This window comes from Gopherus flavomarginatus, chromosome 6, assembly GCF_025201925.1.
Source record: "Gopherus flavomarginatus isolate rGopFla2 chromosome 6, rGopFla2.mat.asm, whole genome shotgun sequence".
Taxonomy (NCBI): domain Eukaryota; kingdom Metazoa; phylum Chordata; order Testudines; family Testudinidae; genus Gopherus; species Gopherus flavomarginatus.
The window spans coordinates 104572456-104594684 of record NC_066622.1 but is presented as its reverse complement, the minus strand read 5'-3'; the positions used below and the strand labels follow the sequence as shown (position 1 = coordinate 104594684).

The following is a 22229-nucleotide window of genomic DNA, read 5'->3' as shown; positions in this document are numbered from 1 at the left end:
TGCTTTAATAAAAAATGTTTAAAAGCTAGGCAATGTCTTTATTTGGACACGGATGAAAAGAATGACACTCTTCAGCAGGCTATTTGTTGTTTCTGATTACAGAGTTACCCACTTCACTTTCATTTACCGCTGCTTTCACTTCCTCTACTTAAATAAAATGAAACTGGTCCAAAATTAAATTTCTGCAAAGGATGCATCTAGTGGAAGTTGAAGACAGAGAGAAACTGATTTTTGTTCTGTTTTTTACTGCTGTAAGAGTACATGAGATCATTTGCTTTCTCTCTGTCTGATCACAGAACTGCTTAAGTGAAATGATGCCTGAAAACTGAGAGGCCATAACTGAAGAAGGCTGAAGAATGATACTTTACAAGTCTCTTTATTTATTAATACTTTACAAGTCTCTTTATTTATTAATAGTTGAATATATGCCATAATTTACGTGTGGCTGGCTGGATAATCGGGGCCTCTTGTGAAATGGGGAAGAATAGGGCATCCATAATTACTTTAATATTAATTCCTCTCTCTATTGGGGCCACCAAGAACTGACTGCCATAATCCTGATTACACGTGAGAGTTGCCTTAGTCTCTCCAGGAGGCCAGACAGACCACCCCGCCAGGCCTAGAAAGAATCCCAGGAATGCAAAGATAGGGTAAAGCCACTTTCACACCTCAGCCCTCTCTTGGTTTGTCTCTCCTGCAAGGGGCGGCACAGAATGTGGCTGGATATATGTACTCTCTGTGCCTCACAACCTGTACAATGTCTCTGATCAGCTGTATTCCCTTCCTCTTTGTCACTCTCTCAATATTTAAATAGAAATTGAGACAGTCCATCTCCAGTAAAAAATTTATAACCACCAAATGTCCTGCACCCCTGGGGGGCTGTGTCAATAATGCTAGTGTCACTGAAATTACTAGTAGGCTAAGTAATTCCCCCAGGAATAAATTACTATTCCTTTCTCTCAAGACTTATATAATACTGTAGTTCTATTTACTAGTTATTTAATAGCCATGAGGCACAAATTTTTGTAAAAGCTCTTGTGAAGGGCAGAGGCTGAAGGTTCCTACACTGTAGCCAAGTGACTGCCCAGCTGAGACAGGTATATGCTGCATGAGCAGATGACACTGTGAGGAAAGTTCTGACTCTTTAATGCTTTTATCCTAACACTTGCCTATCTCGGGATATTTATTCCTTAGCTTTAGGTAGGGTGACCAGATAGTAAGTGTGAAAAAATGGGACAGGAAATGGGGGTAATAGGAGCCTATATAAGAAAAAGATCCCAAAATCAGAATTGTCTCTATAAAATCGGGCCATCTGGTCGTGCTAGCTTTAGAGAAAGAATTATCGGGGGAAATTGAAGCAATGAGTGTCCATGACCCAAAGGAGTGGAAATTAATAGGAGTCAAAAGCCCAGATACACATCACATCTCCACTGCCCTGTGTAGCCTTCACCTTCAGCACAGGCCAGTTCTCCAAGCAGCCACTGCCGACACGGACCTCTCAGGAGATAATGCCACAGGTTTAACTATAGCAGCTCCACTGCCTCCAAATAAAGTGTCCAGATGGAGAAGCAGTAAGGGAAGGGAGATAGACTGAGTGGTGGGCAGTAAAAAGTACCCTGCAAGCAGGTAGGGATAGGGTGACCAAATATCCCAATTTTACAGGGACAATCCCGATTTTGGGGTATTTTTCGTATATAGGCTCCTATTACCCCAACCCCCTGTCCTGATTTTTCACATTTGCTGTCTGGTCACTCTAGGTAGGGATGAGAAGAGACCTACCAGGGAAATTCAGATGGCTCAGGGTAGAAGAAGGGAAAACTCATGGGAGACTTAAGTTGCCAGTACTCATGGAGGCCCAGATGGCAGACTTTGGTATTTCTGTGCGGTCTAGCCTTTTTAAAATTTGAACTCCTGGCTAATGTGATGATACAACAAAGATGCATTCATGTGGTGAACATTGAAGGAAATATGTAAACATATTATAGCTCATTCACTGATGCTTTGGGGGATAGCACAGGTTCTCAAAGAGGAGTGGGACAGGTTTATCATTCAGGAAGTCTGCTTTTAGATTATGTTGGTAAAAGTATTTATATTTGTATCAAATGCAGTGAAAAGTGTAAATAACTAAATAAAAATGATTGCCTCAATCGTAGCTCAATAAAAGTGGCTCTTATGTACTCCCTGTTTTTCAGTCGTGTGTGTGTAGGTTATGTCCAGAACCAGGATTACCAGGTTGCAGACCCAATTTGGCAAAATCTAATCTGATGATTTATGAAGCAAAATTTACAGCTGGACTTCTTCAGATATTGGTCTGATCTTTTAATTCTGTCAGTTAGCAAATCTTATCGAACTTGTACTGTTAGAGTTGATATGGAAGCTTCCGATGAAGAATGAATAGGGAACCTCAGATGTCACTTACTATGTCACTTCTATGAATAAAGCCATATTTATGGATTTAAAATTCTGTGAATACTTCAAGGTGTTGGTTGTCATTTAAGAAATACATTACCTCCGTTGGACCAGCATACAACATGGGAGAAGGGAAGATTGCAACAATAGTTGACTTTGGGTCTAGGACATGTTCCTCAAGCACGGCTGCATGCTGCTTCATTCGCCACTCTAGTGGCACATCATCCTCTTTGGTCCAGCCTCCTAGAGGGTGCAGCAGAAGCACTGGATGTTTGTAACCTCTTTCTAGCAGATGGCTTTTGGTGTCCTGCATGAGCAGAGCATGACCATTGTGGACAGGGTTGCGCAGTTGAAATGCAAATACAGCATCTAAGAAAGAAAGATTCAGAACAGTGTCATAAGCCCGATAAGATGATTAACAACTGCACTAACCCAAACACCTAACAGGAAGTACATTTATAGACTATGTAAGTCATGAGCATCAAATTATGACAACCTCTACTGTTTATGTTCCCTGATATTATTATTTGTATGAATGATCTGTAGTACCATAGTGCCTGGGAGCCCTAGTTATGGACCAGGATCCCATTGTGCTAGGTGCTGCACAAACACAGAACAAGAAAACAAAATAAGCAACCTTATCTTCCCATGGAATTGTTCCTACAATATTTAAATTACATATGTATTATTCCTCTTAAGTACTCTGTGAAATTTTTTCATTGTGCACATTTTCCCTGAGGTTGATCTTGGTTATATCATCCCCCTGTGGCCAATGTATTTTTCACTTCTCATTAAAAAGTGTATTTCCAATCTACATCACATCCTCTAAATTTCACTTCTGAAAATATGTATTTGTTTGTTTTCAAAGTTCAATGAAATGCTTAGGGAGTTTGGAAAATCTACAATAAAAGCACCCTCTGCCTTCTAAAACAAGGCCAAATTTGTTATGCAGAGTTGTAGGTGACTTGTGGAGCTTCTTTCCCCAGTATGACATATTTGGTGATTGCAGTGTTGTAGCTGTGCTCGTTCCAGGATCAGGGCCGCCTGGGTGGGGGGGGGCAAGTGAGGCAATTTGCCCAAGGCCCCGGGTCCTTCAGGGGCCCCCACAAGAATATAGTATTCTACAGTACTGCAACTTTTTTTTAATGGAATGGGCCCCTGAAATTGCTTTGCCCCAGGCTCCCTGAATCCTCTGGGCAGCCCTGCTCAGGATAAAAGCCCAGGATAAGCACCTTAAGAAACTTAAACCTGCCTTCACCAAATACACACCAAAGAAGTAGATTGCATCATGAAACAGGCCACCCAAATACCCAAAGAGAACCTGCTTCAATAAAGAGGGGGGAAAAAAAAGTTCCTCCAACCACACATCCCGACTTGTCACTTGGTGTCCTGGAACACTGGACCCCATCAGACATTATTAAACAATTACAACTCACACTTGATGGAGACTACATCCTGAAAGAAATGTTTCCTGAACCTCCTCTTCTGGCCTTCAAACAACTCCCCAACCTGATCAAGCATTTCATAAGATGCAAGTTCCCCACCAACCAGGGGACAACCCAAAGCAGCACCACACCCTGCCAGAACAACAGATGCAAAACCTGCAGACGTATCTTCACTGCTATGATGATCAACTGCCCGCCCAAAAAAAAACCCCACACCTTTCAAGTTCTGGGGGTCCTACAGATGCCTATCACAACATGTGATGTGCCTCATCCATTGCATTAAATGCCCCAATAATAACTATGTGGGTGAAATGAGACAAATACTATGCTCTCGAATGAACTCACACAGAAGAAAGTTAAAAGAAAAACATTTCCTAAAATGATCACTTCATATCTGCCCTCTCAGTCCTCGTTCTCAAAGGAAATCTGCCCAACACTTTCAAAAGATGAGCCTGGGAACCTAAATAACTTTGGTAAACACAAAAAATTGCAGACTGAAGAGGGACTGCAGATTTATGGTTGATTACAACCACCTGTAACCTACTAATCCCTGTTTTTTGTCCTATGATTGCAGAGGTGTTAATGGACCACCTCATCTTGAATGGTCCCTTAGAATATGTGTAAACTACTTAAGCTAAACAATCTGTTCCACCTTGTATTTAGCTGTGATACTCTGGGTATGTCTACACTGCAATTAAAAACCTGCAGATAGCCCATGCCAGTTAACTCCAGCTTGCGGGCATAGGTGGCGAGTTATATTCCCATGTGGTGCCCAGGCACCAGCAATATTCAGAGCCCAGCTCCACCAATATTTGGGGCCGAGTGCCTCCCCAGCCCCACCTGCTTCCCCCCTCCCCGAGTGTCCTCCGGCTCCTCTTGTCTTCCCAGGGCCCTGGAACAGAGGGTCCCTGTCTCTTCCATGCAGCTCCATGCTGCCTCCCTGCAGTAACTGCTGCTGCAGAGTGCTACTGCCCCCCATCTCGACTGCCAGGGCAGACTGACTCAGCCTGCCCTTCCACCTCAGACCCTTCCCTTTTCCAGTGGGACTCTCCAGCAGCACAGGGGGCCCCCCGCCCACAGTCACCGCTCCTGCCCCATGCTGGGCAAGGAGACAGCCTGTCAAACCTTAGTCCCAGATTTGGACCTTAGCGTCCAAAATATGGGGGTTAGCATGAAAACCTCCAAGCTTAGTTACCAGCTTGGACCTGGTACTTGCTGCCACCACCCAAAAAATTAGAGTGTTTTGGGGCACTCTGGTCCCCCTGAAAAACCTTCCCTGGGGACCCCAAAACCCAAATCCCTTGAGTCTCACAACAAAGGGAAATAATCCTTTTTCCCTTCCCCCCTCCAGGTGCTCCTGGAGAGATACACAGACACAAGCTCTGTGAATCCAAACAGAGTGACTCCCCTTCTCCGTTCCCAGTCCTGGAAACACAAGCACTTTCCTCTTCACCCAGAGGGAATGCAAAATCAGGCTAGCAAATCCAACACACACAGATCTCCCCCTGATTTCTTCCTCCCACCAATTCCCTGGTGAGTACAGACTCAATTTCCCTGAAATTTCTCAGTAAAGAAAACTTTAACAGGTTTTAAAAAGAAAGCTTTATATAAAAAAGAAAGAAAAATACATACAAATGGTCTCTCTGTATTAAGGTGACAAAATACAGGGTCAATTGCTTAAAAGAAATATGAATAAACAGCCTTATTCAAAAAGAATACAAATCAAAGCACTCCAGCACTTATATTCACGCAAATACCAAAGAAAAGAAACCATATAACTTACTATCTGATCTCTTTGTCCTTACACTTAGAAACAGAAGATTAGAAAGCAGAAACTACTTCTCCAAAGCTCAGAGAAAGCAGGCAGACAGACAGAGACCCAGACACAACCTTCCCTCCACCCAAAGTCGAAAAAATCCGGTTTCCTGATTGGTCCTCTGGTCAGGTGCTTCAGGTGAAAGAGACATTAACCCTTAGCTATCTGTTTATGACACAGCCCCATCCCTCACCCCCAGGGAGGGTACAGTCAGGGGGAACAGCAGGGGAGGAGGCACATGCAGCACCCCCCAGCACCCACCATGGGGGAGGCAAGGGAGATTCCTGGACCTGAGAGGGGCCCTAGGAGCACATGCAGTGACAGTGGTGGGGGTCAGTGCTGGGAAGGGCAAGCCCTGAGCCTCTAACACCCCAAACCCCTCATTCCCAGCCCCAGACAGAGCCCTCACCCCCTACACCCCTACTCTTGCCCTGAGCCCCTCCCACACCGAAACCACTCATCTGCAGCCACACTCCACAGCCCTCACCCCTACACCCCCTCCCAGAACCTGCACCCCCTCCCTCCACACCCCCTCCCATCACCAAACTCCCTCCCAGAGCCTGCACCCCAATGCCCTGCCCCAGCCTAGGGGCTGCACCCCAGACCTCCTCCCCCACCCAAACTCCCTCCCAGAGCCTTGAGCAGGTGGGGGGGGGGGCAGAGGTTGGAGGTGGAGTTTGGGCAGGGGCGGATTCTGAGCACCACCAACATTTCTACAAACCTGCCGGACAAAGGGGCTGTTTAATTGTGATGTGGGTATTTGGATTAGGGCTGCAGCTCGCATTCTAGGACCCTGCGAGGTGGGAGAGTTCCAGAGTTTAGGCTGCAGCCTGAGCCTGGACATCTACACTGCAATTAAACAGCCCTGTGAGCCCAACTCAGCAGGCCCAGATCAGCCACGGGTTTGTAATTGCAGTGCAGACATACCCTCTGAGTACCTTTCCCAGACCTGATGAAGAGCTCTGTGCAGGTCAAAAGCTTGTCTCTTTCACCAACAGAAGTCTAGTCACCATCTAGTCTCTCTAATGTTGGTGAAGCTTTCCAGGCACTAACACAATGGAGTTTCAATATAGCAACACTCTTCATCTGCCAAGAAAGTTCTGTCTTGTGGGTGCCACTGGTTCCATCCTCTCACCCTTCTTATTGGGGGTGACAACAGATCCCAGTGGCAGGAAGAAAGTGGGGTCTGCTGTTATGGTGCTCCCTGTTTAACCAGGGGAGCATGTGCAGAAGAAAATCAGACTGAATTTGGCACAAATAGCATGCCGCTACATGACAAGCCTGTGATTTCTAGTGAATCTCAACTAAATAGTACTAATCTACTCAAATTATTATTTGTGTTAATAGGAATATTTTCTATCAACACTATGATGAGAAAACTGCAAAGCCCCTGAAGTTGTTTATTATTAGATGCAGAAAAGTAGAAGAGAAGACTAAACCAAGCCTTACATTTAGATCCCTCATATCATTTCATTTTTGGGCTGAAAATAAAGAGAACTGTTAACTATTCACATACTTTTTAATCAATCTCAGCAAAATAATTCAATGCAAGAAGTCTGTGAAATGTCTAATTTTCACATCACACATGTGCAACAGGAACAGATCTATTAGAATGTTTTAAGGTAGTTTTCCTGCTAGGTTTCAGAGTAGCTAGGTAATTTTCAGCATGCAATTATCTAGCTTCAGCTCCACTTTATCATAATTAGTCTTGTGATAGTTGTCTCAACATGAGGATCTTTTAGTAGGGAGACAAAGGATAATTAGGCACTAGCCCAGCTGAGATTGTGAAGAGGATGTAATACCACAAAGTCATATGCTCACCAGCATTCATTTCTTTAAACTTCTGTTTGAGCTCCAGTGGTGTCAAGCGGTATTGGTCCAGTCCATCGTTCCATTTTATTTTCTCTAACACAAGAAGATCACCACCAGCCAACCAATCCCCACTTTCCATCACCATCTACAAATCATACATATTCACATATTAGTCATGGAATATCTGCTAAATACTAAAACATTTGTGTTCATTTTATCTTTCATGAAATGCCTCCACAGTACAACTATCAGTGACTTACTGAGTGGCTGCATCTCACCTAAGCGTTTCTCTCCTTGAAATGCAGGGCTAGTGGGGACTTTGCCAGGTCATCTAGGCTGAGGTAACAGTAAGTATACTGACAATTGATTGTCTATCCAGTTCTTAAAAACCTCCATCACCTCCTCTGAAGTTTTAGTTCAGTGCTTAACTATCCATATAGTTAGAAAGCTTTTCCTTATATCTAACCTAAATCTTCCTTGCTGCAGAGTTAGTCCATTATATCTTGTCCTACCTTCAGTGGAGATGGAAAACAATTGACTATGTCCTCTTTATAACAACTCTAAACATATTTAAAGGTTGTTACCAGGTCCCCCCTCTTCTCTGCCCCTAAACCAAGTATTCTTTTTCTCAAGACTAAACATGCCCAGTTTTTTAAACCTTTCCTCAGAGGACAGGTTTTCTAAACCTTTTATCATTTTTATTGCTCTCCTCTGGACTCCCTCCAATTTGTCCACATCTTTCTTAAAGAGTGGTGCCCAGGCTGGACACAGTATGCAGGTGAGTCCTCACCAGGGCTGAGTAAAGCAGGACAATTACTTCCTTTGCCTTACATACAACACTCTTGTTAACAGATGTCAGAATATTAGTCTTTTTTACAATTGCATCACATTGTTGGCTCATATTTAATTTGTAATTCTATTCAACCCCCAGATCTTTTTCAGCAATACTACTGCCCAGCTGTGGTTTACTATTTTGTAGTTGTGCGTTTGATTTTAATTTCCTAAATGAAGTACTTTGCACTTGTCTTTCCCAAGGCCCGGTCTACACTAGGAAATTAGGTTGGTTTAACAACGTTGCTCAGGGGTGTGAAAAATCCAGTTAAACCAGCCTAACCCCCAGTTTAGACAGTGCTAGGTTGATGGGAGAATTCTCCCATCATACTAGCTACTACCTCTTGGGGAAGTAGATTACCTATACCGGTGGGAGAATGCCTCCTGTAAGAGTAGGCAGCAGCTTCACTGAAGCTCTACAGTGGCGCAGGTGCAGTGGTACAGGTGTGTTGCTGCAGTGTTTTAAGTATAGACAAGCACTAAATTTCATCTTGTTGATTTAGAACAATTTTCCAATTTGTCAAAGTTGTTTTGAATTCTAATCCTGTCCTCCAAAGTGCTTGCAACCCCTCCCAGTTTGGTGTAATCTGTGGATTTCATAACATACTCTTCACTTCATTATCTAAGCCATTAATGAAAATATAGAATAGTACCAGACCCAAGACAGCCCCTTAGGAACCCCATTGGATAGGTCCCCCCAGTTTACAGCAAATCATTGATAACTACTTTTTACTTATGGTCTTTCAACCAGTTATGTGCTCACCTTATAATAATTTCAACTAAATCACATTTCCCTAGTTTGCTTATGAAAATGTTATTTGGGACTGTGTCAAAAGCTTTACTAAAATCAAAATATATCATGTCTACAGCTTCCCCCATCCATGGACCAGTAACCCTTGTCAAAGATGGAAATTAGGTTGGTTTGGCATGATTTGTTCTTGACAAATCCATGCTGGCTCTTCCTTGCAACCGTTATTATCCTCCAGGTGCTTACCAATTGATTAATAATTTGTTTCAGTGTCTTTCCGGATATTGAAGTTAGGCTGCCTGGTTTATAATTCTCGGGGATCTCTTTGTTCCCCTTTTTAACTATAGGTACAATGTTTGTTCTTCTCCAGTTGTCTGGGTCCTACACCATCCTCCATGAGCGTGCAAAGATAATATTTAACAGTTCCAGTATTGATTCAGCTAGTTCTTTAAGTATCCTAGGAGAATTTCACCATGCCCTGCTGATTTGAATACATCTAACTTATCTAAATGTCCTTGAACCGTTATTTCCTTATTCTGGATAATGTTCTTCCCCCCTTGTTAATATTAACTGTGTTGAGTATCTGGTCACAATTAATTTTTGTAATGACAAAACAGGCATTAAACAATTCAGCCTTCTTGATGTCATTTGTTATCAGCTCTCCTTCCCTGCTAAGTAGTGAACCTACACTTCCCCTCATTTTTCTCTTGCTCATATTGTGTAAGGGGACTCTTGCCCCCTTACTAACATTCAGTGGGAGTGTTTTGGTTGGCTAGCTCCCAGCACTAAAAGATTGGGGAGAGGCCAATGCTCCAGGTCAGCCTCTGAGGCTGATTGACAAGGCAGGCAGGCTAATCAGGGAGTCAGGAGGCCCTGTCCTCCGTGTGAGCTGGAATTGCCTGAGTCAGACAGAGTGGGGCCAAGCTAAGGAGAGAGCAGGGGCCCAAGCTGAGCTGGGGAACAGAGCCGTGTCAGATCCAGAGGGCCAGAAAAGCAGCTCAGAAGCAGGTCAGAGTTGGGAGCAGAGCCAGAGACAGTCCAGGGAGAGAGCAGATCCTGTGCTGGGGGCAGAGCTGCAGCCACAGAGCCAGAGAGAGCCCAGGGAGAGCAGATCCTGTGCTGGGAGCAGAGCTGCAGCCACAGAGCCAGGTGTGGTGAGCAACTGGGGCCAGCCAAGGGGGGACCCTGGGTAAAGGGCCCAGTGCAGAAAGACACCCCCAGCCAAGGGTCCTTGAAGGCCGGACTGGGAGGGGGATCTTACCCGACGGGGGGCTGACGCTGGGAAGAAGGGTCCCACCACCCAAAACCCAGAGGTGTGTGGCCACCACCGTTGCAAGTGTCCAACCCCCAGCATCCGTGCAGCACAGCCAGGGCCTGAGAAGGAGACCTGGGACCTACAAGAAACAGACTGTGAAGTGCCCTGATGTCCAGAGACACTGTTTGTAATGTTCCCTGCCACAGAGCAGGGTGATGTGTTTTCTTTTAACCTTTCCCATTTTTCTTTATTCTTCTTTTAAAGTAATTGTTAATTAAACAACTTGTATTTGCTTTAAATTGTATGAAATGATCAGAGGGTCAGGGAAGTGCCCAGTGCGGAGAGAGCATCCTGGAGTGGGGACACCCCAAACACCTTAGTATTTGAAGAAATGTTGTGATACTAGTGTTGTGATGCCACAGTTCTTGGAGAGATGTCATGGCAGGTGGCAGAGAGTTTTCTGTCTGCTCTGTTCTCTGGATTTGGAGGCAACTCTTGAGGCTCCTTCCCCCCCCCCCCCCGAATTGGAGCATGAGCTTTCCGAGGGTGAATTGGAGCATCAGCTGAGGTTCTGGATGTTGGCCTTCACACTGCATGTTTTGTTTCTCTTTTCTGCATTAAATGTCCAGTATTCCAGGGGTTCTTTTCTTCTCGGCGATTTCACAGCGGTCCCCACAGTCACTGGCATTATTACACAAATTCCCACAAATATAAAACATAGCAGTTGCAGATCAGCAAACACCTTATTGTTTTCATTATGCATAAGCAGAATTAACATGGCTGCTGTTTTTGAAAGTAGACAAAGTTGACTACTTATTTTAAGCAAAGACAAACTGAAAACTAATATGGTACCACATACTAATGAAAATTATTTGTACTTTTGTTTAGAGTAAGTGGGTAAAGATAAGATGCAGAAAATTTAAAAAATCCCAATATTATTCTATGATTAATAGAAAGAAGTAAAAAGCACCATTCAAAATTCATTTTAATTATGTGTTGTTTCATGCCTCAATTCCAGCTCTCAGCCAATGATTTGCAGGGTTAGAATGTTGAATAGCATCACAGAGAAAACCAAACCACTGATTCATGGAAATTTAAGGAGTAAAAGTATTAAATAAATGTGAACATGTTTATGTATGTAATGAGCTTTTGTATAAAACTCTGCAGCTCTTTTGTGGTGTTCTATACCCACTCCCACCCCACGCATTTGATTTTGAGTTTCATGAGCTTGATGGAATAAATTGCTCTCTTGTTAACCAATAAACATGATGTTCACGGACTGTTTACATGTCAAAAAATCAATTCTTCTTTGGAATCCTAATGCGATTTTTTCCAGTAAATGGTTCCTTGTATTTTACTTTGAGAGAGTACAGAAAACACCATGTATATTCCCAATAGGAAATTTACTATTGCATGCTCTCTACTTTACAGGTTGCCTTAGTTTTTAATTCCTAAAGACTTATTATTGCAAACAGGAAAATTACTAACACACTTACTTTGACATATGGGTGCTTCACACAGGTTGTCCCCCACACACGCGCACAGCGCTCCTCCTTCCTATGTTCATAGAACTCTGGGTTTCTGAGGATTGCTACCCTTTGGCCATTATACTCAAGTGCAAATGCAGTGCAGTCATCCAGACGTTTCTTATCTTCCGTAGCAACAGGGAGCACAATGGGAATGCTCAGGTTAATAACGCCATCTGTGATGAGAACACCACCATATTTTAATATACTTTAAAAGGCTAGAGCATCTCTCTCCCACACACAAATGGCTCTGATGAAAATGTTTCAAAAGAGGAAGTCCTAACCCAGGACTGACTGAATGATCATAGACGCTGGATCAATTGGTCTAATTACCTCATTCAATTAATCACATGACCATACTGATTTTACTCTGGGGTTAGGTTTTTCTCCATGTTTTTGCTTGGAAATATACATATTGTTTCCTTATAAGAATTAAAATTCATAAGAAAGAATCATTAAACAATTTAGCAATTGTAACTGTGACAGTGATTACTTGGCCATCTAAGACAAATTATTTTGTTCTGGTTTGACATGTAGGTAATACTCGTGCCACATACAATATTGAAAAGATCTCAGAGATTCTGCAGATTTAGCATCCTGGAGATCTTCCATGCTATGATTTTAATACTATGTAGATTGTCATTCTTTATTTCATTTTTTATAAAATGTTTATCATTCATCTATGTGTAGCAGTTTTAAATTAGCTTCATGCACAATCAGGTACTTAAAATGTAGTCATGTGTGATCCAACCAGGTAAATTTCCCTTTGTTTCAATATTCCTGACTGAAACATGCTTTCACAAATTATTCAGAAATATGTTTAAAAAGTCAAAAGTGCAACCTCATAGCAGGTCTATTTATTTAAATAATACCAACCAATACTCAAAGTTATCAATTAGTAAAGCCAAAGTGGCAACAAAACACGGAATAATTTCTTAAATTAATCATTTTGGGTTATGTATTCCAGCTTTAATTACAATACACAGAACAACAGTCACTTATGATATATGCAAATACAACTTGCAAAGTTACATGATTAGCATTCTCATGAACACAGTTAATGCGTATGGGAGTTCTGGTTGTATGTATAACTGGTTGGATCATAAACAACTTGGTGCCAGTTCCAGATCTAATTTAAATTTTATTTTTCTATGGCATTTTATAAAATTTATGTTAAAATCTCTAATTGTAATTATTTCCATAGTATCTGGAAAACAATTAAATACATACCAACTAGAGCTATACCAACTCTACCCCTTCCTAAGGGAATAAAAACATAATTAACACCTAAGTTTTTAACTTCCTCAAAAATAACTTTTACAATAATAGATTCAGGAACCAAATCAATCTGAAACTTCAAACAGCTATTGCATAATTTTTAGTTTGGATATTTCCCTGCGCTATCAAGACTATTTTTTTCCTCTTTTGCTGTCAACATAAATGTTACTCTGTATGGTTCAGTGCTATTCATTTAATTTGCTACCTGTTTTCATAACACGTATTTCACCCCCAAAATGTTGAATTCTTCCACTTAGTTAAATGAATCCACTTGTCATTCTCAAGGTTTTTATAAAGCTATTTGCTCAGGTGCCACATTCATCAAGAGAGAGGAATTAAACGAACATTAAGTGTAGATTAATCTTTGGTATATAATTGACAACTGTCATATTTCATTTTAAAACTTTTCAAACAATTTTTAAGGCTGTTTGGAAGTTTTAAAACAAAAAATGTTGAAAGCAGCAAATCATACCATTCCTGAGGGTGCCAAAATGGATAACTTGCAAATATTCTGTCTCACGCATAAATCCTTTCAGTGGCGTGGCCCAGCCTTCACTCAGGACTTGGACCCACTGTAGATCCAACTGAAAAAAAGAATCAGATATTACTTTTATTACCAGATAATGCTTCAAAGATAGAACTGAAGGCTAAAGAAATCTAAGAACAATCTTGTGCATAAGTGCTACCAGTTTCTTTAATATAGTACATTTATAAACACATCTTTCATTCAGAAGGATTCCCAAAGTGTTTTTTTTCTTTTTAAGTGTTAAGCAGAAATCTTCACCTCCCTTACATCCTTGCACCTTAATTTGCTTCAATGATGTTGCTAACATTTGCACCTGTACTCCACTTCAAGTCACAAAAGGAATGGGTGCCATTTTGCAGAGACAAAATGCAGCCAATATAAGACACTAGGCTGAGCCCAGATGAAAATTTTGGCCACAGTGTTTACTGAAGTTTTATGTTGCACATAGGCCATAGCACAAACACAGCAAATTGTATGGTCTGATAAAGATTATTCACAAATATTTGTCCGCTGGTAAATTCTTTAAGATAATCTCTGAGTTATATTTCAATATAACAATAAGTCTTAATAGAGAGGACTATTACAGACAACCAATTTTTCAATTTTATTTGAAAGACTAGAAGAGTATTAGCTATAAATAATACTAACTGTGATTATTAAACTTTTAGAGGATGAAATATATGCTGGTCTTTGAAAGTCTTATTTTGTAAGTCTAATTAACTGTGTTTTATTGCAATTATGTGACAATATAAAATTATATTTCTACATATAATACATGCCTCCCAGGACATTTTACAATCTTTAGAAGATAAAATTAAGACTGGAGTACAGTTACCATAAGAATCATTTCTATAACGCTAATCAGAATAAACAGCCTAAATCTGGATTTCAAAGTCCTCGATTTCATCTGACAAGGAGTCCTACAGTCAGGAGCAAGGCATCTAAACACTCATGATGCAACTTTAGTGGTACAGGATTTATTAATGTCAAAAAGAAAACATAACAAATGGAAAAATGTTGTGTAGATAGCACTGTATAATTTACATGTTGCTGTTGTGTTGCTTTTTCATTTGTTTTTAACTCATAGTAACCCTTGAATCATTCATATTTGTGTAGTATTAGGGCTTGCAGTAATTAGAAAGCAACAAGGTTCCACTCACTTTGGAGATGTCTGTATTGTAACTTGTGTAGTATTTCGATAAAAGGGCTTATCAAGGTATTACACAATGCTATTTTCTTTATTCTCCCACCTTGGTAATCTCCAGAGTAGGCAGCATGTTAGCATCAGCTCGGGTCTGGTCAATCTTATTTTCAGGTACAAACAGTTCGAGAACATCCTTAATCACAGTTTTGGGAACAATGTTCTAAAAAGAAAAGAAATAAAGATCGTAGTTACCACACTATTTTTAAACAAAATATACCAAAAGGCCAACGTTAGAAAATATACTTTACAAACTGCAGGCATTTTTTGGTACAAAACTACCTACTTGTGCTTGTAGCAGCTCCACAACCTGCTGGATACATTCACTCACTGTAGCAATGTTCGTCTTCAACACTAGTTCAGGAGATTCTGGTTTCTCATACTCTGAATCAATCCCAGTGAATCCTACACACAATGAAACCCAAGCCAAAGTTAGTGAATGTAATAGTCAGCAGCCTAGGGATCAATAAAATACCTACCGCACAAATGGCAAGAAAACATTCTTTCATTCAGAGAACCCATTCTCAGAAATGGCATTGAGAGTTCCTGTTTGGTCTATCAATAATGGGCTTGACAATAAGGTTATAGCAATATGATGCTGTATGCTACAGGAACTATCTTTATTTGCCCACCTATCGAGATGTGTTGCTGGCAACACTGCAAATACCAGATATACAGTCCTTAAAGCCAGAGAGAGAAAAAAGGCATGTGTTTGTTATCAGAAAGCGAGGGGTAAAGAAGCCTAACAAGGAAGAAAGTAGTCTCCAAATAACAAGAGTCCGTGAACAATTGTTTCGTGGAGGAAGGGAATGTATTTGCCTTTCAAAAAAGGGAAGATTATTATGTCAACTTTTATACAGAAGCTTGTCAACATTAGCTTTACTTTTCAGGCCTTAAAGCAGTGTTGTTGCAGAGAAGATTCAGCTGTTTTGTGATACATAGTTGTAACTGGGTGGAAGACTAGCAAGCTGCATAGAGATGAACAACTCCTGTGTTGAATAATCTTCATGTCATATACCTGAATGATAGGGCAGTGTAAGTGTAACTGAGTCATACTAGCAGGTGGATCTTATTAGTTCAAATCAAGAAAGAAGAGATATTGGAGTATCTTTCTTTGGAAAGAAATTTCCTAGAGGGTAAACTGTAGTAACAACAAAATTTAGGGAGAAAGCTAAGGCTGAGGCTTACATTCAGTTGTTATTTGAGATAGCATTAAAATCAAATGCCCCAGGAGGAGGTTAAGTTTGGACTATATACATATTCTCTTCAGCACAAGGTAGAAAATCCACCTGTTTTCAGTATTGGTCTCTTTCCGAATGCAAATGTTCTCTGTTTCACCCCCTGTTCATAAGAGTGGCCACACTGGGTCAGACCAAAGGTCCATCAAGTCCAGTATCCTGTCTTCTGACAGTGGCCAATGCCAGGTGCCCCAAAGGGAATGAACAGACAGGTTATCATCAAGTGATCCATATCCTGTCACCCAATCCCAGCTTCTGGCAAACAGAGGCTAGTGACACCATTCCTGCCCATACTTTTCACCTTTCTCACTCCTACGTTTCCGTTCCTCAGCGTGTCATTCTTGGAAAATTCAACAATAGTCTCTGCCACAAAAAACATTACCTCATTCTAAGCACAGATGTTACGTAGGGTGTGATATTATATATTATGTGATTTCTTGTCCTGCTATGGAAAACTCACACTTTAAGAGAATCTTTCCTTTTTGGAAGAGGTTTATTGTCTTTCCCCCCTTTTCACTCCATTCTGGAGCAGGATGCTGGAACAATTTGTACAGTAGGGGTGTTGAGAGCCATAGAACTAAACTGTAAACCCTGTGTATGATGGAAACCACTTCAAGCCAGGAGGTTCGGAAGCACTCCCAGCACCTCTAGTTCCAGATCTATGTTCTGGAGCTTCTCCCTTACCCTGCACAGAGGGATTGAGTTAAAAAATAAAGTTAGAACTTTGAGACTTTAAAACTGTTCCAGTTTAGTTTATCAGAATATTGCCAATCAGATTCCCAATCACACTAGCTATAATGTATCTTGTGTGACTTTGCCCAGCTTTACAATAACATAGGAATAAGTACATTGGTAAGTAAAGAATTTAAGGAACTCTCGGGGAACACATATTTCAGTGAAATATTTATCACTTTCTTCATGAAAAATAAAAAAGCACCTCTTCCAGCTCAATAGATTTCAATAGTTAAAGGATGTGTTCATATTTTTCTTCCAAAGTGTCATTATCAAATCTAGCAGGCAGGCTTGAATGGATTTAAATTTTCCAATTTTAAAATTTACAAAAGTACCTAAGTGACTCAGGAACCTAGGTCCCATTTTCAAAAGTGACTTGGGCACTTAGAAGACTAAGTCCCATTCAGTTTAAAAAGACATACATGCGTAAGTGCCTGGGTAACTTCTGCAAATGGGACTTAGGTTACTAAAGGCTAGATCTACAAAGAGATTTATGTGCTTAACTGCCACTTTAAGTGTCCAAGTCCAAATTTAGATCCCCCTAACCCCCTGCTCTGCTGCTGCCAACCCTGTGAGCACCTACATTTCCGCTAGTGAAGTCCCCATGGAGCCTAAGCATCTGCCATTGGGCATGCACACAGCCACCTACATCCGGACACTCAGGTGGCTAGCTCATACTAAACCTCAGAGAGATCCTCAGACTAGGTATTTCCCCATCTCTGTCATCTGATCAGTTCTCACACAATGTGGTGGTGGTACTATTGTCCTGTTATATTCAATAGTACAGTTGTTAAGCACTCATTCAGGACGTGGAAGCCCCAGATCCATATCCTCCCTGTGCTTGATGTGGAGCAGCGATATGAACTCAAATCTCCCCACCTCTCAGGTGAGTACTCTAACCACTGGGCTTTAAGATATTCTGATTTAGGTTTCCCTCAGTCTTTCCTACTGAAGCTGTTCCACTATGTATAAATAATTAGTCATTGGGTCAGAGAATGAATGAGAATGACTCAATAGCCCAGTGGTTAATGCATTCAACTGGGATGTGGGAGACCCATCTCCAAGTCCCTGATCCAATAATTGTTTAAACAAAGCAGAATAGCTTCAGTAGGTGAGACAGAGAGGCGTGGTTCAAATCCCTACTCCACATCAAGCAGAGGGGGGATCCGAACGCAGGTTTCCCACATCCTAGATGAGTGCCTTAACCATTGTGCTATTTGGTATAGTAGAGCAGAACAGGTAGCACCAACACCGTTTCCACAGCTGTGAATCCAAAACTGCTGGGAGGTGTTCCCTACAGCCTGGACTTAGGTGTCTGTGGCCATGTCTACACTGCTAGTGCTACAATGGCATAGTTATGGTGCTGTAGCTGTGCTGCTGTAGCACCATAGTGTAGATGCTCTCTACAACAACAGAGGATATTTTTCCATTGCTGTAGACAACCCACCACTCAGAGTGGTGGTAGCTAGGTTAACGGAAGCATTCTTCAGTTGACCTGGCTGCATCTACATTGGGGATCAGGTTAGCATAGCTGTGGTGCTCAGGAATGTGAATTTTTCTCACTGTGGAGTGACACAACTATGTTGATCTAAATTTTAAGTGTAGACCAGGCCTAAGTCCCTTTGAAGTATAGAACTTAGGCCTCACCCCTCTCCTTGGCATTTCCTCCAAGCTAACTTAGGCAGCTCATTGTGCCAGCTTTTGTGGATCCCATTCTTAGGCGGCTAACTCTTCCCATGCATCGTACAGGGAGCCTGAGTGATTAACTCAGGACTCTGGATGTTCCTAGGCAGCAGGATGGATAAACCTTAGGCACTGCAATGCTGAGTTTAAGTTCCTTTTGTGAATCTAGCCATAAGTCACTTTGACAGTTTTGAAATTGTTACTTATAAGAATAAGTTTCTGTGTAAGTGAATACTGCTAGCATTAATAATGTAAATGTACACAAGCGATTTGCACCACTTAAGAGTGCAGAAATTAATCTGTTTCTATGCCCCTTGTTTCCACCACCTTCCAACAGATGGCTGGGTTTTTTTCCTTTTACTTAAAGAGGTAGCAACACTGGCTCTCAGCACTGTTCACTGTTAATTATTATTATTATTATTTACTGTTGATGAGAAGAGAAAAGGGAGGCAGATAAACAGAAGATACTGAGATATCATTAAACATAAACTGTCTACCACACCTTTGATTTCTCCAGCCCTTGCTTTTTTGTAAAGGCCTTTCACATCTCTGCTTTCACAAATATTTAGAGGAGCATCTACAAAGATTTCAAAGAAAGGAAGACCAGCCATTTCATGAATTTCCCTTGCGTTTTGACGATCCTGTAAGAAGCAAGGGGAGAAATCATAAGCAATTCCACAACTGAATTCTCAGTGGGGTGTTGCTAAATATTTTATCTAGTCACCAACACCTACCTAGACTTGGATTTTTCTAAGAGAAGGTTCATCCATTGTAAAATGTTATGTATTTTAAACATATTCTTACTAAGAGTAAGAAGTTCCTTTTCACATAATGTTTAATAAAAATTACTAGTTCGATCTAGATTCAGCTTTTTTAACAGCAGTTTAGAACATCTATCTTCACTTAGCAGGATGGCAGAATCTTATATTTTGAAAGACTATTTTCTTAACTAATCCTTGCTTTAAATTTTTTTTTATTGATAACCAACTGTATTGACCTGATATTAGCAGATTACTGTCATTATGAAGCAAACTAAATCACAAGTATAACAGCATATCAAAACTTTTTAGAACAGTGTATATCAGCGTAATTACACCACTATAAAGCCCTGTACGCTTCCTCCAGTTTTCTGTTTTTCAGGGAACTAGTGATTATGAATCTTTTGAGTGAAATTTTTATGTTTAACTTTTTACACTTATTAACTGAAACCTAGTTTTCTACATATTTTTGAACAACAATGTGTCATGCCAGTTTGCATCCAAGCAATAGAGACCAAGGGAACTTTTTTTATATACTTGTGATTAAAAGAAAAAGAATAGGGGAAAAAATAAAGTGAATGTGTGATGGGGTGAAACCCATCAGAGGCTGGAAAGGGGTTAATAATTAAGTATGGGAGAGATACAATATATGTATCTAGTTAGCTGCTTCTCAGCCACAGGGGGCAGGATTGGGAGGCATCAGGTGATAACTTAATGGACATTCAGGCCGCATAAAAGGGATAAAACTTTAATCTGAAGGAGGAAACTAGAGGGAGCAGATAGGAAGGCAAGTTCATGTGAAGAGCTGAAGTGCCAGAGACTACTGTCGACTGGAGGCCTCAGTAAGACTTCGATGGGATCAAGAGTGTTTGATACCAGAGCTGAGGCGAGGCAGTGGAACCCCAGGGAAAGAGGGTGAGCACCAGACCCAGAAGACAGGTTGATTCTTGAGGACTTTAGATTACACTGTCACATCTGCTCCCCCAGAAAGTGTTCTACTAGCTGCTTCTCAGCTGAAGGGCTATGTGGTGTGCAAAGACAGATGGCCTGCAGGGAAAACCAGAGAGAAACATCCCGGTGGCATCAGACCTTGAAATAGGGTTGTGGTGAGTACACTACATAATCGTTGTGTCTGAAATACAAGATATAAATTACACTCTTTAAAAGAGCCTCTTTTCCTGAAAATTTTAGTAATGAATTCTAGTAGTGAGAGAGCCAATGGACTCTCTGCAGAGACCCCATTTTGTCAAGTAAATATCAGAATATACTTAAATAGGTTTACCTTTGCAAAAGGAGAAATGAAACTAGTTATGCAAACAAGACCAGCATCAGCAAACAGTTTGGCAACCTCAGCAACACGGCGGATGTTTTCTTCTCGGTCATCAGTTGAGAAACCTAGGTTTTTGTTCAGACCATGCCGAATGTTATCCCCATCCAGAGAGTAGCAAGGCATGCCACGAGACACCAGATATTCTTCCAGAGCAAAGCCAATAGTTGTTTTACCAGCACCAGAAAGACCTGTTAGCGAGGACAAGTAAGGCATACCAAGGTTCATCCGGAGTACTAAAAAAACAGAAAACTAAACAGTAATCTAATTAATTACTGGTTACAAGTAATTAAACATTAGCTCCTAGATGTAAATCTAGACTAGAGAAAACAGATTACATATCTGAGGTAGATTAGAGGCATGAGACAGACAACAATAGCCATAGCAGAGCAGTTGCATACCTAGGCCCTGATAATCTTTTGTACTGAAGTCGAAGAATGGGAATTTTTGCAAACAGACTAATTCCATGAGGAAATCCTCATGGAGATTCTCTCACAGCTCTCTCAGGGGAGAACACAGGGTTTGGGTCCCTCTTTTCTCCTGTGAAACAGATGCACTCAAACCTGGCAAATCCCAGGGGATATTTAGGAGGCCAGGCCGTCACATGGAGACCCCTGTACCCTCGCTGGGCTGTGATAGTTGGTGGGATACAGGGCCTGGGAGCCTGTTGTCTTCTGAAAAATCAAAGTTCCGAGATCATACCCCCATTACTGGCCATACCTCGTGTCCCAGTCCACCTGCACGGACCTTAGACTGCACAAAGAGCAGTCCATGAGGTCCATGTTGGAGGAAAGACAGTTCTGTGGAGGCATCCAACCCCCTTTTCTTTGCAGGAGGGTTCAGATCCATGCACTGGAGACTGCTCTGAGAACGGAGTCAGGACAGGTGGGCTAGCTAGGGATAGGAGCACTTCAATTTACGTAAGACAACAGAGTCAGTCACTAACTGATAATCTAGGAAAGTTATCTAGAAACCCTCAAATGTACTTCCATTATTGCCTAACCCTTAAAAAATTAAAATAATAGAAAGTTTTGGTAAGATCCCTGTATATTTCAAAGAAGAAACATCACCAAATGAAATTAAAACGCTTCACAGACAGTACATATAAATTATATATGAAAGGGAATAAACAGCACTGGATGACTTTCAGCTTCAGGAATAACCTTAAATTGATTTAGTCTTTCACATAAATGATTCGTATTCAGTAACTTTTTAAAAACTAAACTCTTTTTAATAGAATGGTCAGTACACAAGCTGATATGAACATACGATAAAGTGGTTCTCCAAATATTATGGAATGTGTGTTTTCCCATATTCCAGCTGCCAAACAAAATATACCAAGAGTTACCAAGCAAACAAACATGATAAATGATTAAAAGTAGTAAGAGAATTGTGTAAACATAAAACTGGAACAGCATACAGAGTACAGTTGTGACTTACCCTAACCTGGGAGGGAAGTTTCCCCTGGGAGAGGAAAAAACTGGAAGAAAGGGGGAAAAGTAATCTCTTCTCCAAAGTTTCATGAAACAAATACAATGTGACTCATGTTGTAAGCATTATTTATTCTCTCTACATACAAAGCCCATTCTGTTATATCATATAGCAGGATATTTTAAATCCCAGGAAACTGTTTTTATTTCATCT

At 41.1% G+C, this 22229-nt stretch overlaps 1 protein-coding gene across 4 annotated transcripts in view; it reads right to left on the bottom strand.

Annotated features, from left to right (window-relative positions):
• PAPSS2 (3'-phosphoadenosine 5'-phosphosulfate synthase 2) overlaps window positions 1-22229 on the bottom strand; it is a 58528-nt gene that overhangs the window by 1824 nt on the left and 34475 nt on the right. For 2 of the 4 annotated variants that reach the window (XM_050959441.1, XM_050959443.1), the window contains exons 3-11: window positions 20541-20776; window positions 19003-19141; window positions 15134-15252; window positions 14897-15010; window positions 13593-13704; window positions 13073-13102; window positions 11813-12018; window positions 7492-7627; window positions 2510-2778 (exon numbers count right to left, since the gene is read on the bottom strand). In XM_050959441.1, coding sequence (XP_050815398.1) covers window positions 2510-2778; window positions 7492-7627; window positions 11813-12018; window positions 13073-13102; window positions 13593-13704; window positions 14897-15010; window positions 15134-15252; window positions 19003-19141; window positions 20541-20776 — 1361 coding nt within the window. Of the gene's footprint in view, window positions 1-2509; window positions 2779-7491; window positions 7628-11812; window positions 12019-13072; window positions 13103-13592; window positions 13705-14896; window positions 15011-15133; window positions 15253-19002; window positions 19142-20540; window positions 20777-22025; window positions 22066-22229 lie in introns of all 4 variants that reach the window. The other 2 variants (XM_050959445.1, XM_050959442.1) reach the window with 2 other exon arrangements.